General features: G+C 42.2%; 1 protein-coding gene across 2 annotated transcripts in view; it reads right to left on the bottom strand.

Moving 5' to 3' along the window:
• The window catches only part of adamtsl4 (ADAMTS-like 4), a 70,265-nt gene extending 51,326 nt beyond the window's left edge, over positions 1–18,939 (bottom strand). Inside the window, exons 1-2 of one of the 2 annotated variants that reach the window (XM_034174662.1) lie at positions 18,630–18,939; positions 2,662–2,725 (exon numbers count right to left, since the gene is read on the bottom strand). In XM_034174662.1, coding sequence (XP_034030553.1) covers positions 2,662–2,725; positions 18,630–18,652 — 87 coding nt within the window. In that variant the 5' untranslated portion in view covers positions 18,653–18,939. The remainder of the gene's footprint in view (positions 1–2,661; positions 2,726–18,629) is intronic. The other variant, XM_034174663.1, reaches the window with a different exon arrangement.
• Between the last annotated feature and the right edge of the window lie 943 nt (positions 18,940–19,882).

The following is a 19,882-nucleotide window of genomic DNA, read 5'->3' on the forward strand; positions in this document are numbered from 1 at the left end:
GTTTTCAATAAGATTTAGAATTTAGTACAGTTGGATTGAACAACGGTTCGAACCTCAGACTGAAGAGGAACAATGCGGGTTCCATCCTGGTCGTGGAACAACCAACCAGCTCTTCACTCTCACAAGGATCCTGGAGGGTGCCTGGGAGTATGCCCATCCAGTCTACATGTGTTTTGTGGAATTGGAGAAGGCGTATGATCAGGTACCCTGGGAGATACTGTGGGAGGTGCTGTTGGAGTGAGGGGGTCCCTTATCAGGGCCATCCAATCTCTGTACTCACAAAGCGAGAGCTGTGTTTGGGTGCTCGGCAGTAAGTCAGACTTGTTTCCGGTGGGGTTGTTCTCCGCCAGGGCTGCGCCTTGTCACCAATCCTGTTTGTGATATTCATGGACAGGATATTGACGTGTCGTCGGGGGAGGAGGGTTTCCAGTTTGGTGGGCTCATGTTCTCATCACTGCTTTTTGTAGATGATGTGGTCCTCTTGGCTTCATCGGCCTGTGACCTCCAGCACTCACTGGATCGGTTCACAGCCAGCTGTGAAGCGGCTGGGATGAGGACCAGCACCTGTAAATCTGAGGCCATGGTTCTTGGCAGGAAACCGATGGATTGCCTACTCCGGGTAGGGAATATGGCCTTGCCCCAAGTGAAGGAGTTCAAGTACCCTGGGGTCTTGTTCACGAGTGAGGGGACAATGGAGTGTGAGACTGGCCGGAGAATCGGCGCAGCAGGGGCAGTGTTGCATTTGCTCTACCGTACTATTGTGATGAAAAGCTGAGGCAAAAGGCGAAGCTCTCGATCTACTGGTCAATCTTTGTTCTTATTCTCACCTATGGTCATGAGGGTTGGGTTATGACTGAAAGAACTAGATCGCGGGTACAAGCGGCCAAAATGGGTTTCCTCAGGAGGGTGGCTGGTGTCTCCCTTAGAGATAGGGTGAGAAGCTCCATCATCTGTAAAGAGCTCGGAGTAGAGCCGCTGCTCCTTCTCATTGAAAGGAGCCAGTTGAGGTGGTCTCCCTAGGGAGGTGTTCCAGGCACATCCATCAGCGAGGAGACCCTGAGGAAGACCCAGGAATAGGTGAAGAGATTATATCTCCACACTGGCCTGGGAATGCCTCAGGATCCTCCAGTCAGAGGTGGTTAATGTGGCCCAGGAGAGAGAAGTCTGGGGTCCCCGTCTGGAGTTGCTGCCCTGCAACCCGACCCCGGATAAATGATTGAAGATGAGTGATGAGTAGATTGAACCGGTTCCCGCTTAGTTTTGGGAACCATTATTAATGTTGATTTAATACGTAATCTTAACAGGTCTTTCATGTTTGCTAACTTTTATTTTAATTTTTATTTCTTTATTTTTGAGTTTTGTTGCTGTCCTGAGAAATCTGTTTAAGTCATTCAGCTTTTCAGCTTCTCTTAGTCACTGTATTTTCATTTTTTAACTTTAATATTTGTGGCCCTTTGTGTGGTTTTCTTTTACTCTTTTATGATATTTTATAAGCGAACTAATGAATGGAAATGTAATCTAAAATGTGAAAGTATGAGGAGGTAACTGACACCCTGCCCTCAAGGTATGTCAGTTAAAAATTAACAGCTTGGCTGGTTAAAGTGCTTTCATTGAAAAACACAAAGAATGCACAACTACTGACTGGAACACTGTTTCTTCAAACCCACCAATAAAGACTGAAATGTGCCAGACCTGGCACTATTTTCAAGAAATACTTGAACTGAGCAAAATGTTGCCATTGCAAAATCAAAATTCCGTGGAAGGATTGATTTCCTTACAGAAACTGATGAGGTCCAACCTCATCAGCTTAGTTCCTCAGAAGCCAAATTATAAATCTTGAACTCGTCATAGTTCTCTGAGGCTTAGAAGCCACCGGTTCACCTGCCAGCAGCTCAAAGGCAGATGGTTAAATTCACTTGAGTAGGTGTTGCATGAATGTACCACAAAAACGACAAGTTCAAAGTCCGATCTCGATGCAGTTCTGCGCGTTTACGGTGCACGTTGGCGTGTGCAAGAACGGCCTGTAATATCCTCTCCATGTGGTTTTAGATCAACATTTCTCCTCTCATCTCATAACTCAGGTACTTGGCATGGATGGCAGAAACGCAAACATAAGTGCTGAACAAAAGTTTCCATTCAGGATCAAAGCATATATCTACAATTCAGTGAGTGTGAAAACGCCAGCAATAAGATGCAAGTAAACACACCGTTTGAAGACAGGAGAAAAAAAAAGGATGGACGTCGCGGTGCATCTGAAATGTTGTGAGCGTGAGTCTGTGCTAATTTAGTGTATTTTCTAGTTTAGCACCAGACTAAATGAGTTCCTCTCTGCATTTGAGGCAAAATGTCAGGAGGGTGGGAGTAGAGGAAGGAGAGGGGGTGAGAGATTGACTGTGTGTGTTTTGGGGGAGTTGGTGTGGTCTGCCATAATGAGTGACATCAAACACACAGCTGCCACATAACTGGGACCATTAATGAGCGCGGTGCAGTGACCCTTCATCAGCCGGCGCTGACCTGTGCAGCTACTGGTTCAACTCCAGCGACACTGCATAACCAGACCCAAACCTGACAGACTGCTGAGCAACTAGTTTTCATTTCTGGTAGGACTTCCGTAATATCCTGTCATCTGTGGATCTCGGATATGATGAGCAAGTGACTCACCTTCCTTTTAACAGTCTTGGTCACGGATGACATCACCACCACAAAACCCCACAGCACATAAAACCTAAAGAAGAAGAAGACAAAAGGCTCAAAATGGACTCAAAACATTAAATAATGACAAGTTGATGGTAGCTCTCACAGTTTAGCTGGCTAACATTACAATGGTCAAATTCTATAATGTGCATTTTAACTTATTTTTAATGTATACTTTTAATGTATGTTAAAACCCCTCAAATTCTCCCTCAATAAGTTTAATGCCCTGTGGCTATACAACATTTTTTTTTCTGGGCGCCAGCGTCTTTTTTCAGTTGCTCTAAATGAGAAAAGAGTGCATGATGCCGCCTCCAGAAAAAACCCTGCACCTAGCGTCTTTGTCAGAGCAGATTGCTTTTTCTGAGTGCCCGTTCAGGTCGCTTTAGGCAAATGAGAGGAGAGGATCGTTTTTGCTGCTTTGTAACTCAAAATCTATTACAATACGAGGTCTGTCCAAAAAGTATCGGACCTTTTTATTTTTTGCAAAAACCATATGGATTTGAATCACGTGTGATTGCATCAGCCAAGCTTGAACCTTCGTACGCATGCGTGAGTTTTTTCATGCCTGTTGGTTGCGTCATTCGCCTGTGAGCAGGCTTTGTGTGAGCAGTGGTCCACCCCTCTCGTCGGATTTTTATTGCGAATAAATGTCTGAAGGATTTGGAGCTTTGCTGCATCAAGTTTTTCCAGAAACTGTGAGAGACCTCCAGCTGGACACCATTCGGAAAATTTAGATGGCTTTCAGCGACGATTTTATGGGGATTACACAGATTAAGGAGTGCTCCAGCCAGTTTAAAGACCGCCCACAGTGTGTGAGAGCGTGGCGCGCTCCGAGCGCCGATCGACAGGCTCAAACCCCGCTCAAACAACCAGATCATTTTCAATGTGAAGGCTTTGTTGATCTGGGACGTCGTCTAACTTTCACAAAAAAGGCTGAAGGCGTGGACATCAGCACTTTTTCGGCACATTCTACTGATACAGGAGTTTTTTTCATGGAAAGAGAAGCGGAGGATTGCGCCACCATGCCGCTCATGGCGCGGGACAAAACCACCTCCTTGTTGGTCTCACAGGACGGCTTTCAGGTGGCTTTCAGACGGCTTCTGATTGCTTTTCAGTCATGTGAGTATCCGAGAAATTGTGCATGAGCTGGACATGCCCCAACATGTCCTGTGAGGCTTCATCACGGTGGTGATTTGCGCCATGCGGCTCCGCCGCGACATGTGGAGTTTCTCCGCACGTCTGTCTCAATGTGCCAAAAAAGTGCTGATGTCCACGTCTTCCGCAATTCCTGTGCTAGTCAGACGACATACCTGATCAAGACAGCGTCCAGTTTAGAAATGAACGGCACATTCCACTGTTACAGGAGTTTTTGTCATGGAAAGAGGAGTGGAGGAAAGAGGAGCAGAGGAAAGAGGAGCAGAGGAACTCGGCGCGTCGCGGTGGAGCCGCATGGTGCAAAGCAACGCCGTGATGAAGCCTCACAGGACATGTTGGGGCATGTCCAGCTCATGCAAAATTTCTCGGATACTCACACGACTGAAAAGCAACCAGAAGCCGTCTGAGCCATCTGAAAGCCATCCTGTGAGACCAACACGGAGGTGGTTTTGTCCCGCGCCATGAGCGGCATGGTGGCGCAATCCTCCGCTTCTCTTTCCATGAAAAAAACTCCTGTAACAGTAGAATGTGCCGAAAAAGTGCTGATGTCCATGCCTTCTGCCTTTTTTGTGAAAGTTAGAAGACGTCCCGGATCAACAAAGCCTTCACGTTGGAAATGATCTGGTTGTTTGAGTGGGGTTTGAGCCTGTCGATCGGCGCTCGGAGCGCGCCGCGCTCTCAGACGCTGTGGGCGGTCTTTAAACCGGCTGGAGCACTCCTTAATCTGTGTAATCCCCATAAAATCGTCGCTGAAAGCCATCTAAATTTTCCGAATGGTGTCCAGCTGGACGTCTCTCACAGTTTCTGGAAAAAATTTGATGCAGCAAAGCTCCAAATCATTCAGACATTTATTCGCAATAAAAATCCGACGAGAGGGGTGGACCACTGCTCACTCAAAGCCTGCTCACAGGCGAATGACGCAACCGACAGGCGTGAAAAAACTCACGCATGCGCATGAAGATTCAAGCTTGGCTGATGCAATCACACGTGATTCAAATCCATATGGTTTTTGCAAAAAATAAAAAGGTACGATACTTTTTGGACAGACCTCGTAGAGACACAAAAACATCATCTGTGATAGCAGATTGGACACATGCTTGATTCTTTGCTCTGGATAAGTTATAGCTTTGTATATTAGGTAATCGTTAGCTCTTTATTGGTGTCATAAGAACGAGGCATGAGGAGCACCCCCCCATGAAAAATACTAAAACTACTGGGATAAAGTATTTTTTGTTTGTTGTTTTTAGCATTCACTCAGTGCTTTTCCTCCAGAATAAAATGCTATATGGACAGGGGGCCTAAAGCTACAGTGTATAGGATTTTGGTGTGTTTATTACAAGAAAAGAAATATAGTTGCATAATGAATCAATGTGTTTTCATAAACTTAAAATGAATATCTACATGGGAGTGGCCCACTTCATGGAGGTCACCAAATTGCACCACCATGTTAATAAAGTAGCCTAAAATAGACATACTTATTCAGACTCTTCACACTTTGAAGAAATGTTTGGAAGACTAAAGAAAAAATATAAGCAATCAGTAGTTGCTCCTCTATACACTGTCTACTGGTTGCTAGTGCAGGCTCCTTGCTCTGTGAGACATGTCCACACAGTCTGTGTAACAGTGGCAAAGAAACTACTGCTGTTCAGAGGGAAAGGGGGTGTGGCCAGCAGCACCTCTTTTCCATTTAAAGAGACAGACAAAGATACAAGTTGTTTCTTTAGGAGCTGAAAATGGGCTTTTTTTTAAAGGATACACCACAGACTGGTGAAAGTACTTCTCTGTCAGGGGTTCACTGAACAATTTACATGTTGTTTTATACAACCCCTGGCAAAAATTATGGAATCACCAGCCTCAGATGATGTTCATTCAGTTGTTTAATTTTGTAGAAAAAAAGGAGATCACAGACATGACACAAAACTAAAGTCATTTCAAATGGCAACTTTCTGGCTTTAAGAAACACTATAAGAAATCAAGAAAAAAGATTGTGGCAGTCAGTAATGGTTACTTTTTTAGACCAAGCAGAGGAAAAAAATATGGAATCACTCAATTCTGAGGAAAAAATTATGGAATCACCCTGTAAATTTTCATCCTCAAAACTAACACCTGCATCAAATCATATCTGCTCGTTGACATTGACCCTGTGCCATGACATTGATCCTACGTGTCTTCTTGCAAGGAATGTTTTCGCAGTTTTTGCTCTATGGCAAGATGCATTATCATCTTGAAAAATGATTTCATCATCCCCAAACATCCTTTCAATTGTCCAAAATATCAACGTAAACTTGTGCATTTATTGATGATGTAATGACAGCCATCTCCCCAGTGCCTTTACCTGACATGCAACCCCATATCATCAATGACTGTGGAACTTTACATGTTCTCTTCAGGCAGTCATCTTTATAAATCTCATTGGAACGGCACCAAACAAAAGTTCCAGCATCATCACCTTGCCCAATGCAGATTCGAGATTCATCACTGAATATGACTTTCATCCAGTCCACGATTGCTTTTCCTTAGCCCATTGTAACCTTGTTTTTTTCTGTTTAGGTGTTAATGATGGCTTTCGTTTAGCTTTTCTGTATGTAAATCCCATTTCCATTAGGCGGTTTCTTACAGTTCGATCACAGACGTTGACTCCAGTTTCCTCCCATTCGTTCCTCATTTGTTTTGTTGTGCATTTTTCAATTTTTGAGACATATTGCTTTAAGTTTTCTGTCTTGACGCTTTGATATCTTCCTTGGTCTACCAGTATGTTTGCCTTTAACAACCTTCTCATGTTGTTTGTATTTGGTCCAGAGTTTAGACACAGCTGATTGTGAACAACCAACATCTTTTGCAGCATTGCATGATGATTTACTCTCTTTTAAGAGTTTGATAATCCTCTCCTTTGTTTCAATTGACATATCTCGTGTTGGAGCCATGATTCATGTCAGTCCACTTGGTGCAACAGCTCTCCAAGGTGTGTTCACTCCTTTTTAGATGCAGACTAACGAGCAGATCTGATATGATGCAGGTGTTAGTTTTGGGGATGAAAATTTACAGGGTGATTCCATAATTTTTTCCTCAGAATTGAGTGATTCCATATTTTTTTCCTCTGCTTGGTCTAAAAAAGTAACCATTACTGACTGCCACAATCTTTTTTCTTGATTTCTTATAGTGTTTCTTAAAGCCAGAAAGTTGCCATTTGAAATGACTTTAGTTTTGTGTCATGTCTGTGATCTGCTTTTTTTTCTACAAAATTAAACAACTGAATGAACATCCTCCGAGGCCGGTGATTCCATCATTTTTGCCAGGGGTTGTATATTTGTGGTTTTTACAAGCTGCTGTGGTTTTCAGAAAACAATTCACTGAGGCATGTTTGGACTCCATGTCAAAACTCAACTCTTATTGCAATGTCTTTACAAAGAAAAACAATCCAAATTTGGTGTGGAACTGAAAAATAATTTGAATATTTGTTGGTGCAGTTTGGATTCTCAAAACAACTGAAGTACACCGTGGTCCACCTGGAACTGGACCAAGTCCTACCTTTTCATGCAGACTATGATACAGTTTGAAATTTAAGGTGACGAAAAACCCTGGTATACTGCTAGATGTTTCAAATACACTGTGAGGGATTTTTGGCCATATTGCCCAGTACTGTGATAACATATAAGTATCTCTGTATCTGTACTGCAACTGTTTTTAAGACATCTGGTGCCTTATTTATAAAACTTTGCACAGAATCATGACCAAAACTGTGATTGCACAAAGACTGACGTGTATACAAATTGTTTTTGACACAGTTATAAAGCTGTGTGTACACATGGTTATACTTTTAAAATTTCAGTCAATATGGAAGTGCGCACACATGCGCATACCTGCTGTCCACTCCTATCTTTTGCCATGAATGGACCTAGATATAATCATTTGCATATACAAACTCTCTGTGTCTGGCACTCAAAAGGCAGTTCGGTTCTGTCACACAGCAGAGAACATGGAAATGAAAAAGGAAACAGTGCAGAAAGAGCAATGTGGTCTTGGTTTTGCAAAAATATACAACAGAAAAACCACTGAATGGGAGAAATAATGGAGGCAATCAACTCACACGCAGTGCACAGCTGTGACTACGTATAGCACCCATAATCAATAGGCTAGTTCAGGTCTGCAAGCATGCTCAAATGCTTTTCTTTGCAACATCCACCACACCACATAACTGCCTTGGGTCCCAGATAGCAATCATCGAGACAGACAACTTTCCATCTCCACCTCTTGAAAGTAACTATATATCTGCTGCAGCCAGGTGAAATATGGCCATCTGCAGACGCTGAAGTCCTCAACACTGAGGCATCTACATGCTGGATCATGCCTTGAGAAACAAGCCACATGGCCAAAATGTCAAAGCTAACATTCCCTTACAATGCAAGTGATACTCCTCACCTGAGCCTCCCTAAGTAACTGTTCATTTGAAGCAAAGTAATTCCAGTTGTACCCAAGGATTCGCAAACAGACCTAGTATCAAAGACATCCAGTCACACACTGCCTATAGCAATGCTGATTTGCATAAAATCTGTATCTAAAATGGAGAGTCTTCAGAGATCTGGTGTTTCTGGCCTTAATGAACTGTTGTGAGACCAGGATCCGTATCCACGAAGCAGCCTAAGGCTAAAAAATAGCTCCTACTGACATTATTCTAAGAAAAGTCTTAGAATTCCTCGAATTCTTAGACATTTCTTAGACTCTTCCCTTGGTAAGATGAAAGTTGTCGGCAAAGCACCTTATGCCTTAAGAGAGCTCCTAAGGTGCCAAACTTGTAAGAGGAGGGAGGAGGACTTAGCTGGGCTTACACTGTCCGAGTTTTGGCCCTTTTTCCGCTGATTTTTCAGTTGTGCGAGAAATTTTTGGATCGCGCCGAGTTTCAGCTTAATCGTGTAGTATACATGGAGTAACGAGGCGCGTTTAACCTCTCATGACCACCTCCCTATTGGCAATCGTATGGTCGGATGAAAATCAAACCTGTTTGATATTCTGGTTGGCCATCATGAGGGTTCCGCGCTGTTGAAGCAGCGCTACAGGTGTCTATGAGCTGATTTACCCCAACCTCTCACACTGTGCCTGTGCAAACACCGGAGAGAGCATAAACAGTGATCATCTCTTTGGGAGAGCAGCTTCTATTTCTTTTCCCCCCTATTCTTCAGCACATTTAAAGTCTTGTATTGTTTTTTTTTTTACTTTGGTGTTTCCCATTGAGAGTTTTTTAAAAATAAGAAATGTAAATAAAGTTTGAAAAAAAGAAAAAAAAAAGCTTCTGTTTACGTTTTGCTTCAGGAAACACGAGTCCGACGTGTGGTTTTTGAACGTACAATGTGAGTAGTCGGATCGCATCAGAGCATCGGGCCGTATAGTGTGAGACCATAAATCGTGCGCTCTGAACTTTTACACCCTGCGGTTGTGTCGCACAGTTTGAGCTGGAGCTGAGTACAACGATTGAAAATATCGTACAGTGTCTGCCCAGCTGAGTGTCTTAAGCAGAGAAAATGGCACAAAAGAGAGAGAAGAAGCAGAGATATTCTCTTTGTGTGGGATGACAGTGAGTCAGTAACACGCTACCCACTTGATCTACGTAATTATTTTATGTGACTTTACTGTCTTAATGTATTTATAAATTGTTTAAGTTCTTGTTATCATACACACACTGTTATTATTATTAATATTATTATTATCTATATTATTAATATTGGTATTTTCTTTTATTAATACTTCTATTTTGTCATTTGATTTTAAATGGACCACCATGGAAATAAGCGTTTTCACTTTCTTGTGTCATGCATGTATTTTTAATGTATTTACAATTATACAACCCCAGTTCCAATGAAGTTGGGACGTTGTGTAAAATGTAAATAAAAACAGAATATAATGATTTGCAAATCCTCTTCAACCTGTATTCAATTGAATACACCACAAAGACAAGATATTTAATGTTCAAACTGATAAACTTTATTGTTTGTGTGCAAATATTTGCTCATTTTGAAATGGATGACTGCAACACATTTCAAAAAAGCTGGGACAGTGGTATGTTTACCACTGTGTTATATCACCTTTCCTTCTAACAACACTCAATAAGCGTTTGGGAACTGAGGACACTAATTGTTGAAGCTTTGGAGGTGGAATTCTTTCCCATTCTTGCTTGATGTATGACTTCAGTTGTTCAACAGTCCAGGGTCTCCATTGTTGTATTTTGTGCTTCATAGTGTGCCACACATTTTCAATGGGTGACAGGTCTGGACTGCAGGCAGGCCAGTCTAGTATCAGCACTCTTTTACTATGAAGCCACGCTGTTGTAATTAGCAGCAATCTTCCATTCCAGCTTATTAATTAATCAAAAACCCAGACAGAGCTTTAATTCATTTGAAAGCTTGACTCTTAGTCTTGTCCATCCAAATTGGAAGTCCCAAAAACCAGTTTATTTGTTATTATCTATCGTCCACCTGGTCGTTACTGTGAGTTTCTCTGTGAATTTTCAGACCTTTTGTCTGACTTAGTGCTTAGCTCAGATAAGATAATTATAGTGGGCGATTTTAACATCCACACAGATGCTGAGAATGACAGCCTCAACACTGCATTTAATCTATTATTAGACTCTATTGGCTTTGCTCAAAAAGTAAATGAGTCCACCCACCACTTTAATCATATCTTAGATCTTGTTCTGACTTATGGTATGGAAATTGAAGACTTAACAGTATTCCCTGAAAACTCCCTTCTGTCTGATCATTTCTTAATAACATTTACATTTACTCTGATGGACTACCCAGCAGTGGGGAATAAGTTTCATTACACTAGAAGTCTTTCAGAAAGCGCTGTAACTAGGTTTAAGGATATGATTCCTTCTTTATGTTCTCTAATGCCATATACCAACACAGTGCAGAGTAGCTACCTAAACTCTGTAAGGGAGATAGAGTATCTCGTCAAGTTTTACATCCTCATTGAAGACAACTTTGGATGCTGTAGCTCCTCTGAAAAAGAGAGCTTTAAATCAGAAGTGTCTGACTCCGTGGTATAACTCACAAACTCGTAGCTTAAAGCAGATAACCCGTAAGTTGGAGAGGAAATGGCATCTCACTAATTTAGAAGATCTTCACTTAGCCTGGAAAAAGAGTCTGTTGCTCTATAAAAAAGCCCTCTCTAAAGCTAGGACATCTTTCTACTCATCACTAATTGAAGAAAATAAGAACCCCAGGTTTCTTTTCAGCACTGTAGCCAGGCTGACAAAGAGTCAGAGCTCTATTGAGCTGAGTATTCCATTAACTTTAACTAGTAATGACTTCATGACTTTCTTTGCTAACAAAATTTTAACTATTAGAGAAAAAATTACTCATAACCATCCCAAAGACGTATCGTTATCTTTGGCTGCTTTCAGTGATGCCGGTATTTGGTTAGACTCTTTCTCTCCGATTGTTCTGTCTGAGTTATTTTCATTAGTTACTTCATCCAAACCATCAACATGTTTATTAGACCCCATTCCTACCAGGCTGCTCAAGGAAGCCCTACCATTATTTAATGCTTCGATCTTAAATATGATCAATCTATCTTTGTTAGTTGGCTATGTACCACAGGCTTTTAAGGTGGCAGTAATTAAACCATTACTTAAAAAGCCATCACTTGACCCAGCTATCTTAGCTAATTATAGGCCAATCTCCAACCTTCCTTTTCTCTCAAAAATTCTTGAAAGGGTAGTTGTAAAACAGCTAACTGATCATCTGCAGAGGAATGGTCTATTTGAAGAGTTTCAGTCAGGTTTTAGAATTCATCATATTACAGAAACAGCATTAGTGAAGGTTACAAATGATCTTCTTATGGCCTCGGACAGTGGACTCATCTCTGTGCTTGTTCTGTTAGACCTCAGTGCTGCTTTTGATACTGTTGACCATAAAATTTTATTACAGAGATTAGAGCATGCCATAGGTATTAAAGGCACTGCGCTGCGGTGGTTTGAATCATATTTGTCTAATAGATTACAATTTGTTCATGTAAATGGGGAATCTTCTTCACAGACTAAAGTTAATTATGGAGTTCCACAAGGTTCTGTGCTAGGACCAATTTTATTCACTTTATACATGTTTCCCTTAGGCAGTATTATTAGATGGTATTGCTTAAATTTTCATTGTTACGCAGATGATACCCAGCTTTATCTATCCATGAAGCCAGAGGACACACACCAATTAGCTAAACTGCAGGTTTGTCTGACAGACATAAAGACATGGATGACCTCTAATTTCCTGCTTTTAAACTCAGATAAAACTGAAGTTATTGTACTTGGCCCCACAAATCTTAGAAACATGGTGTCTAACCAGATCCTTACTCTGGATGGCATTACCCTGACCTCTAGTAATACTGTGAGAAATCTTGGAGTCATTTTTGATCAGGATATGTCATTCAAAGCGCATATTAAACAAATATGTAGGACTGCTTTTTTGCATTTACGCAATATTTCTAAAATCAGAAAGGTCTTGTCTCAGAGTGATGCTGAAAAACTAATTCATGCATTTATTTCCTCTAGGCTGGACTATTGTAATTCATTATTATCAGGTTGTCCTAAAAGTTCCCTAAAAAGCCTTCAGTTAATTCAAATGCTGCAGCTAGAGTACTGACGGGGACTAGAAGGAGAGAGCATATCTCACCCATATTGGCCTCTCTTCATTGGCTTCCTGTTAATTCTAGAATAGAATTTAAAATTCTTCTTCTTACTTATAAGGTTTTGAATAATCAGGTCCCATCTTATCTTAGGGACCTCGTAGTACCATATCACCCCAATAGAGCGCTTCGCTCTCAGACTGCAGGCTTACTTGTAGTTCCTAGGGTTTGTATGAGTAGAATGGGAGGCAGAGCCTTCAGCTTTCAGGCTCCTCTCCTGTGGAACCAGCTCCCAATTCAGATCAGGGAGACAGACACCCTCTCTACTTTTAAGATTAGGCTTAAAACTTTCCTTTTTGCTAAAGCTTATAGTTAGGGCTGGATCAGGTGACCCTGAACCATCCCTTAGTTATGCTGCTATAGACGTAGACTGCTGGGGGGTTCCCATGATGCACTGTTTCTCTTTTTGCTCTGTATGCACCACTCTGCATTTAATCATTAGTGATCGATTTCTGCTCCCCTCCACGGCATGTCTTTTTCCTGGTTCTCTCCCTCAGCCCCAACCAGTCCCAGCAGAAGACTGCCCCTCCCTGAGCCTGGTTCTGCTGGAGGTTTCTTCCTGTTAAAAGGGAGTTTTTCCTTCCCACTGTAGCCAAGTGCTTGCTCACAGGGGGTCGTTTTGACCGTTGGGGTTTTACATAATTATTGTATGGCCTTGCCTTACAATATAAAGCGCCTTGGGGCAACTGTTTGTTGTGATTTGGCGCTATATAAAAAAATTGATTGATTGATTGATTGTAACATGTGCAGAATGTGGCTTGGCATTGTCTTGCTGAAATAAGCAGGGACGTCCCTGAAAAAGACGTTGCTTGGATGGCAGCATGTGTTGCTCCAAAACCTGGATGTACTTTTCAGCATTGTTGGTGCCATCACAGATGGGTAAGTTGCCCATGCCATGGGCACTAACACACCCCCATGCCATCACAGATGCTGGCTTTTGAACTTTGCACTGGTAACAATATGGATGGTCTTTTTCCTCTTTTGTCCGGAGGACACGACATCCATGACTCCCAACAACAATCTGAAATGTGGAGTCATCAGACCACAGCACACTTTTCCACTTTGTGTCTGTCCATTTCAAATGAGCTTGGGCCCAGAGAAGGTGATGGCGTTTCTGGATGTTGTTGATGTATGGCTTTCGCTTTGCACGGTAGAGTTTTAACTTGAACTTGTAGATTAGCAACGAACTGTGTTAACTGACAATGGTTTTCTGAAGTGTTCCTGAGCCCTTGCGGTAAGATCCTTTACACAATGATGTCGGTTTTTAATGCAGTGCCACCTGAGGGATCTATGGTCACGGGCATTCAATGTTGGTTTTCGACATCGCCACTTCCGTGTAAAAAGTTTTCCAGGTTCGCTGAATCTTCTGATTATATTATGGACTGTAGATGATGGAATCCCTAAATTCCTTGCAATTGAACGTTGAGAAACATTGTTCTTAAGCTGTTGGACTATTTTTTCATGCAGTTGCTTGTGAACAGCTGAGCCTTTTGGGGATGCTCCGTTTATTCCCAATCGTGACACTCACAATTAGTGTCCTCAGTTCCCAACCGTTTATTGTTAGAAGGAAAGGTGATGTAACACAGTGGTAAACATACCACTGTCCCAGCTTTTTTGAAACGTGCTGCAGGCATCCATTTCAAAATGAGCAAATATTTGCACAAAAACAATAAAGTTTAGCAGTTTGAACATTAAATATCTTGTCTTTGTGGTGTATTCAATTGAATATAGGTTGAAGTGGATTTGCAAATCATTGTATTCTGTTTTTATTTACATTTTACACAATGTCCCAACTTCATTGGAACTGGGGTTGTATTATGTACTCACAATGGACATACTAATTAAACTCACACATGCACGCATGGACACTTTGAATATATAGATATTCGGCATGTGAATGAGGTACGTTCAAACACTTTCAAGCTGTGTAACAAGTAATTTAGTTTTGCTGGTATTCATCATCATAAAGTTATCCTCACAATTACACATCTTAATGCAGTTTAAGTTATATGATCAGTTGATTTCACTGTCCATTCATGACTAGGAGTGTGGAGCGCATTTGTTTTTATTTCTACTCCCCTTTCCATGACAACCAATCACAGCCCTTACAGGACTGTGTCATAACTAGCAACAGAGTCAAACCCGCCTCTACAAAGTTAGGAGTTTCTGTCCCCTCCTTGCTTAGAGTTGCTCTCAGACACCTGCTGGCTCACTCTTAGGCTAAGAGTCCTTGTCAGGAAATTTTAGGCTAAGTTAGGAGCTCTTTGAGTTGCTTCATGGATAAGGGCCCGGACGCTAACCAGTGAGATACTACTAGCTCCAGGTGTCTTTGGAAAATGCACTGTTTGAATAACTTTGGTTAAATTAGCAAGACCCCCGAAGGAGGCATATTACATACATCATGAAAGGCCTTTGTCTATGACACAATGTGATGCATTTCCCGAGCATGATCCAGCGTGATGCTGAGGACCACATCGACCAGATCAGGGCATTAACACCTGGCTACACCACCAAGCTTGTTGCTTTCAGGAGACTAGGGTGGGCCATAGTTTAACCCAGGTGTTCACCGGTCATTACATACAACAGTTGTATGAGGAGGTGGATAGACCAGCACATGTTCCCAAACCTGACCCTGAAAATGTTGCCATGAACATGAAATTGGTACAGTATATACAAATTAAAGTCAGACAAACTTATTCTCCCTGCAAGGTTACCATGCACTTAAAATATTTTTCCCTATCATACATGTTGTTTCAAAACATTGTTTGACATGTTCAGTGAGATACTGTGCAAATGTTTCAGCGACCTTGCTGTATTTTAGCAACCAATTATGCTGCTTTCCTTCCCACTACAGGTGGCATGTGGACTCAGTCGGATGAACAACCACTTCTTTCACCTTTCAAGGTTCACAGGCAAACATCTCAATCAATCTGGGAAAGCCTGGGAGGTGGTAACACACTCACGGGTTTAAACACCCAGCATGTTTTCCCTCTGAATGTCTCTGGCTGGCACTGTACCCACCCTGAGCCTGTGGTTTGAAATCACACACGACAACCACACTCGTGTGCAATCATTCACTATGTCTAAACTCATCTTCTAATGTGAGGTATTTTTAATTTGAGGTTTGATGTTGAAAGGATGTTGTTGGCAGCATGGGGTGGTGTTGAGAGTTTCTTTAAATGATGTGTTTGAGTACTTAAATTTGACATGTAACCACTTTGGGAAATTGTCCCGTTTAACCACTTGTGTACACCACTCCATCTGAAAAGCTAATTTATCTAATACTGAGTCTTTACTCTCTCATTTAAACCATACAAATATAATACATTAAAGTTGTTAAGGTAAAAGTAAATCAAATTATCTCCATCAAGAAGGTAATGTTACTGGTCTGGAATGTCTACTTGATTATCTCCAAAAGATATAAATGAATTTCAATTAACTTTCATGGAGAGATGGGCCTTGGGTTTAGGAAGCAATGGTGGTCAATTTGAGGCAGCTGCAGATTCAGGATTATTAGAGCAGGAGGCAGTAGATCAATGTGGGATAGGAGTTGGACTATGTGGACCTGTAGTCCCAGTCATGCTTCCCGTTTGTGTTCTTGGGAAAAACACTTAATCTGCTTTACCCCAAGTCACCCAGCTGTAAATGGGTACCAGCCTTAGCTCGGGATGTAAGCAGACTCTCATCCACTTCATTCTATTGAATACGGGGAAAAGCACCAGCATCACAATGGGTCTTAGTCCATTAAAAGTAGTGCTACATCCAAATACTCATACTAGCTCACTATACAGTATGCACAAAGAAGTTATGTTATAATTTGTAGGGTATCCAAATACTCATCTGGCATTTAGTAGTCATCGAGTGGTACCTGGATGATCTACTACCTCCACACTGTGCAAATGGATGACATTACACTCTCCCATGATGCAGGTGAAGCCTGGTAACCAAAGAAGAACTTCCTAGCAGGCATACATGAAAACAGTAAGGGTGTCCAAGGGGCTGTGGCACTGTCCAAATATACAGCAGCAACCATTTTATAAGTCTGCCTTTGAAAAATCTAATATTTCATGGCATACGTGAATATGTACACGTGTCATCTGTACACATATGGGTCAAAGGACAGGGAAGACAGTGGTGCCATTATGTGTCTGGAGTGTGTCTCGACTTTTCCCTCGCTTACTTCTAGTAAGTACATGGCAGAGTAACGGCTGGGTGGTGGCTTCCAAACCAACATTAGCACTTATTCAGAAGTAGGGTAGGACTCCCATTGATGCCCATGTTATTTGGACTTAGGAAAAACAGCAGCACTGCCATCAGTTAATGACAGATAAACAGGGGACTGCTGGGCTTTGGTACAACTATGCACTCTTCTGACTGCCCTTCTGTTCTTTCCTGTGTTTGTATGCTTGTTATCAGGATTAGTCAAAATATTTTTGGCCATACTCCATGAAATCTGGTTCAACAAATAGAGAAAGGAATCTTGAGTCAGATTGAGTTTTTATTGATATTTTCCTTCATTTTTAACAACTAAGACATGGATTTAAATCAAGGCTGTTAGTCGAGCATATCCTGAGCTAGGACTGCAAACACACACTGTTCTTTTTGGTAAAGATTGCACTTCTGACATTGGAGAATAAGTAGAAGTTGTACAAAAGCCCATTTTCCTTCAACAATATCCCTGTTAAATGTTACTTCCACACTGTATTAAATTTTTCTTTCTTTTTTTTTGCTTTAGGCTGCCCAGGATTGCCACAGTGGATCTGGTAGAGCTCCAAATGGGAATACTCACAGGTTTTATACTGGATGCCCTTCCTGACACAACTCCAGTTCTACTTGGAGAAACATGCACCACTCATGGGGTTCCAAAGCAGACTCCCAGCCAAGTACATACTGATCAGGACCTATTCCGTGTAATTTCTTAAGATCTGATATGATCAGTTGTGCACAGAGCATCATGACTGCACCCCTCCCTCCTATTATAAAGGTTATGTCCTTTTAGCATATGTCACAATTAACAATTTTCCAAATTTTCCATACAATTTTTACATTTTTGAGTCTGTTCATGCAAATTGGCACTGGGTTCAAAATGCTTGTCATCAAATTAAACCTTTAATGTTTTGCATCTTTAAAGGTAAAAACACAGGAAAGATTTCTGGCTAATTTATTAAATAAAGGGGGAACATGTTGCTCCTTATTCCAGCACTGAAAGTCAAAGTTATGGTGAAAGTTCACTCCCATTTCCAGTGACAATTTAAAAAACAACTAAAAACAAAAGTGAAAACCTGGATGTGTTGGGAGTTGAATGCGGGAAGGTGAGGTCCAAGCTTCTGACTGGTAGTGTATATGTTTTGATTGGACAAAAATATTGTTCTTCATGATTATCCATAGCCAGAGGCATGCGCCCTATGTATGCTTTTCTAGGTTGAAAATCATTTTTTCTGTGTCCTGGAGGATAATCACTGTTGAGACAAGTGGATTGAGAACAAGTGGAGTGCCTGCTCGCCACCTGCCAACAAAAAGCTTCAATGTGATCCCAAACAACTTGCTCAGATGGACATTTCAGCGCTCGCCCTGAGCACCAAACCATCACCGCAATCATCAGTCCGCAAGCCACATGTAGTCAGAGTAATTGGTGCCTTCTTCCCACTGTGGTACACCGCCGCGGTCTCTGCTGGAAAGTTCCCCACACCAGACTACACAATTACCCCAAAAGACACACACAAAGGTCCCGAACAACAGAGCCGCTCAGGCCGAAGTAACGACCCCTACCCGCGTTCACGTTTCCGCGGCCGCTGCAGCGGCACACTGTGGAACCATCAGGCGGAGAGGGATGGAACACCAGCAAAGAAATCTGCCCTGAGCAGAAAGAAGCAATTCTATCCTAAACGCAAATGCCTTCCAGTAAATTCCGATCGTGTACTGTGCGCGCCGCGCGGTGCGTTAAAGGAAGGCGCCGCGCGTAAAAGCCAAAAGTTCGTCACAAACTTAGTAAAAGTCCGAGGCGCAGTCAGACAGACAGACAGACAGACAGAAGATGCGGAGCTTCGTGTGGTTCAACACAAGGAGCCTGAAAGAAGTCCACAGGCGGCAGGTTGCGGAGTGATTTTTACCTGAAGAGTAAACCGAGCCGCATGCTTCTCCTGGACGGTCCCAGAACAGTTCCCACCGAGTCTAATAATCAGCGTCCACTTTACTGATCGGTGCTTATTGATCCGGTCGGGTGGGTGCAGTCCGAAAACGAACGTGATAAAGTCCAGCCAGGACTCCTATACTCTCATATCCCTCTCTCTCTCTCTGTGTGTCCCCTTCCTCTTGTCACAGTTACTCCCCGTGATTCTGGAGAGTGGGGAGGGTTCCGTTTTTCCCTCTCTTTCAGCCGTGCACTCGATCACTTTTTTTTTTGGGTCCTTATTATAAAGTGGTGTGACGCTTGACAGCTCGGGGGCCAGGAGGGTGAGAGATCATCGACACAAACTCTCTCTCCCCTTTGTCTACCTCCCCCCCCCCCCCCCCCCCCCCCCCCCCCCCCCCCATGGGTTGTGACTGAGCTATAACAATTCTAGAGCCGCTTTACTTGCACAATCCAACACAAGAATGAGCCACTGTGTTGCCTCGCACTGATCAGGAGTAATAATAATCTCTTCACTGTCAAAAACAGCCCTGAGTTGGCAGCATGAGCAGCTTTGTTAAGGAGGTACATCAGCCACAAAAACAAAATTTATTCCTCTATTATAAACAGGCACACAGACTCTGCACTATAACTGTTAAATATGAAATGTATAAATTGATAGGGATGCACATTCCAGGTGCCACTGTTCAGCAGTTGTCAGCACATGATGCCTTTGCATGCAGACTCCAGAACAAAATTTAAAACACAGGTATTTCAAACATTTTAAAATATTCCAACTGCAGCGTTTCAAGGTGGTCGTCACTAATTTGCAGTATAGACAAAAAGTTTCAGTATCATTCACAGCTACACATTCCATCATTTTGTTAATTCTGATTTTATTTTCCCATTCTGTTGTATATTTTGTCCTGTATTTGCACATATAGTAGGCATCATGGTTCTTCCAGCAGATGCTAGCTTAATATGTTAGGTGACACTGACATGAAGGGTGGATTCCACCAGTGAGAACACAATGTGATGTTCAATATTCCATCCAGCATCCAGTAACCATCCAGCAGGTGCAGACACATGTATGGGATATGATTGAAGCAGCAGGACCTTCGTGGCCGGGACGACAGTGGGGATCGAATCCACGCGGCTCGCACAAAAGACCGTTCCTCTACCAGGTCAGCCAAAGGGGAACTCCCCGTTAGCCAAGCTAGCGGGAACGTCTTTTCAATTGGGATCCGGGACTTT

The sequence above is a fragment of the Thalassophryne amazonica genome, chromosome 7 (genome assembly GCF_902500255.1).
Source record: "Thalassophryne amazonica chromosome 7, fThaAma1.1, whole genome shotgun sequence".
Taxonomy (NCBI): domain Eukaryota; kingdom Metazoa; phylum Chordata; class Actinopteri; order Batrachoidiformes; family Batrachoididae; genus Thalassophryne; species Thalassophryne amazonica.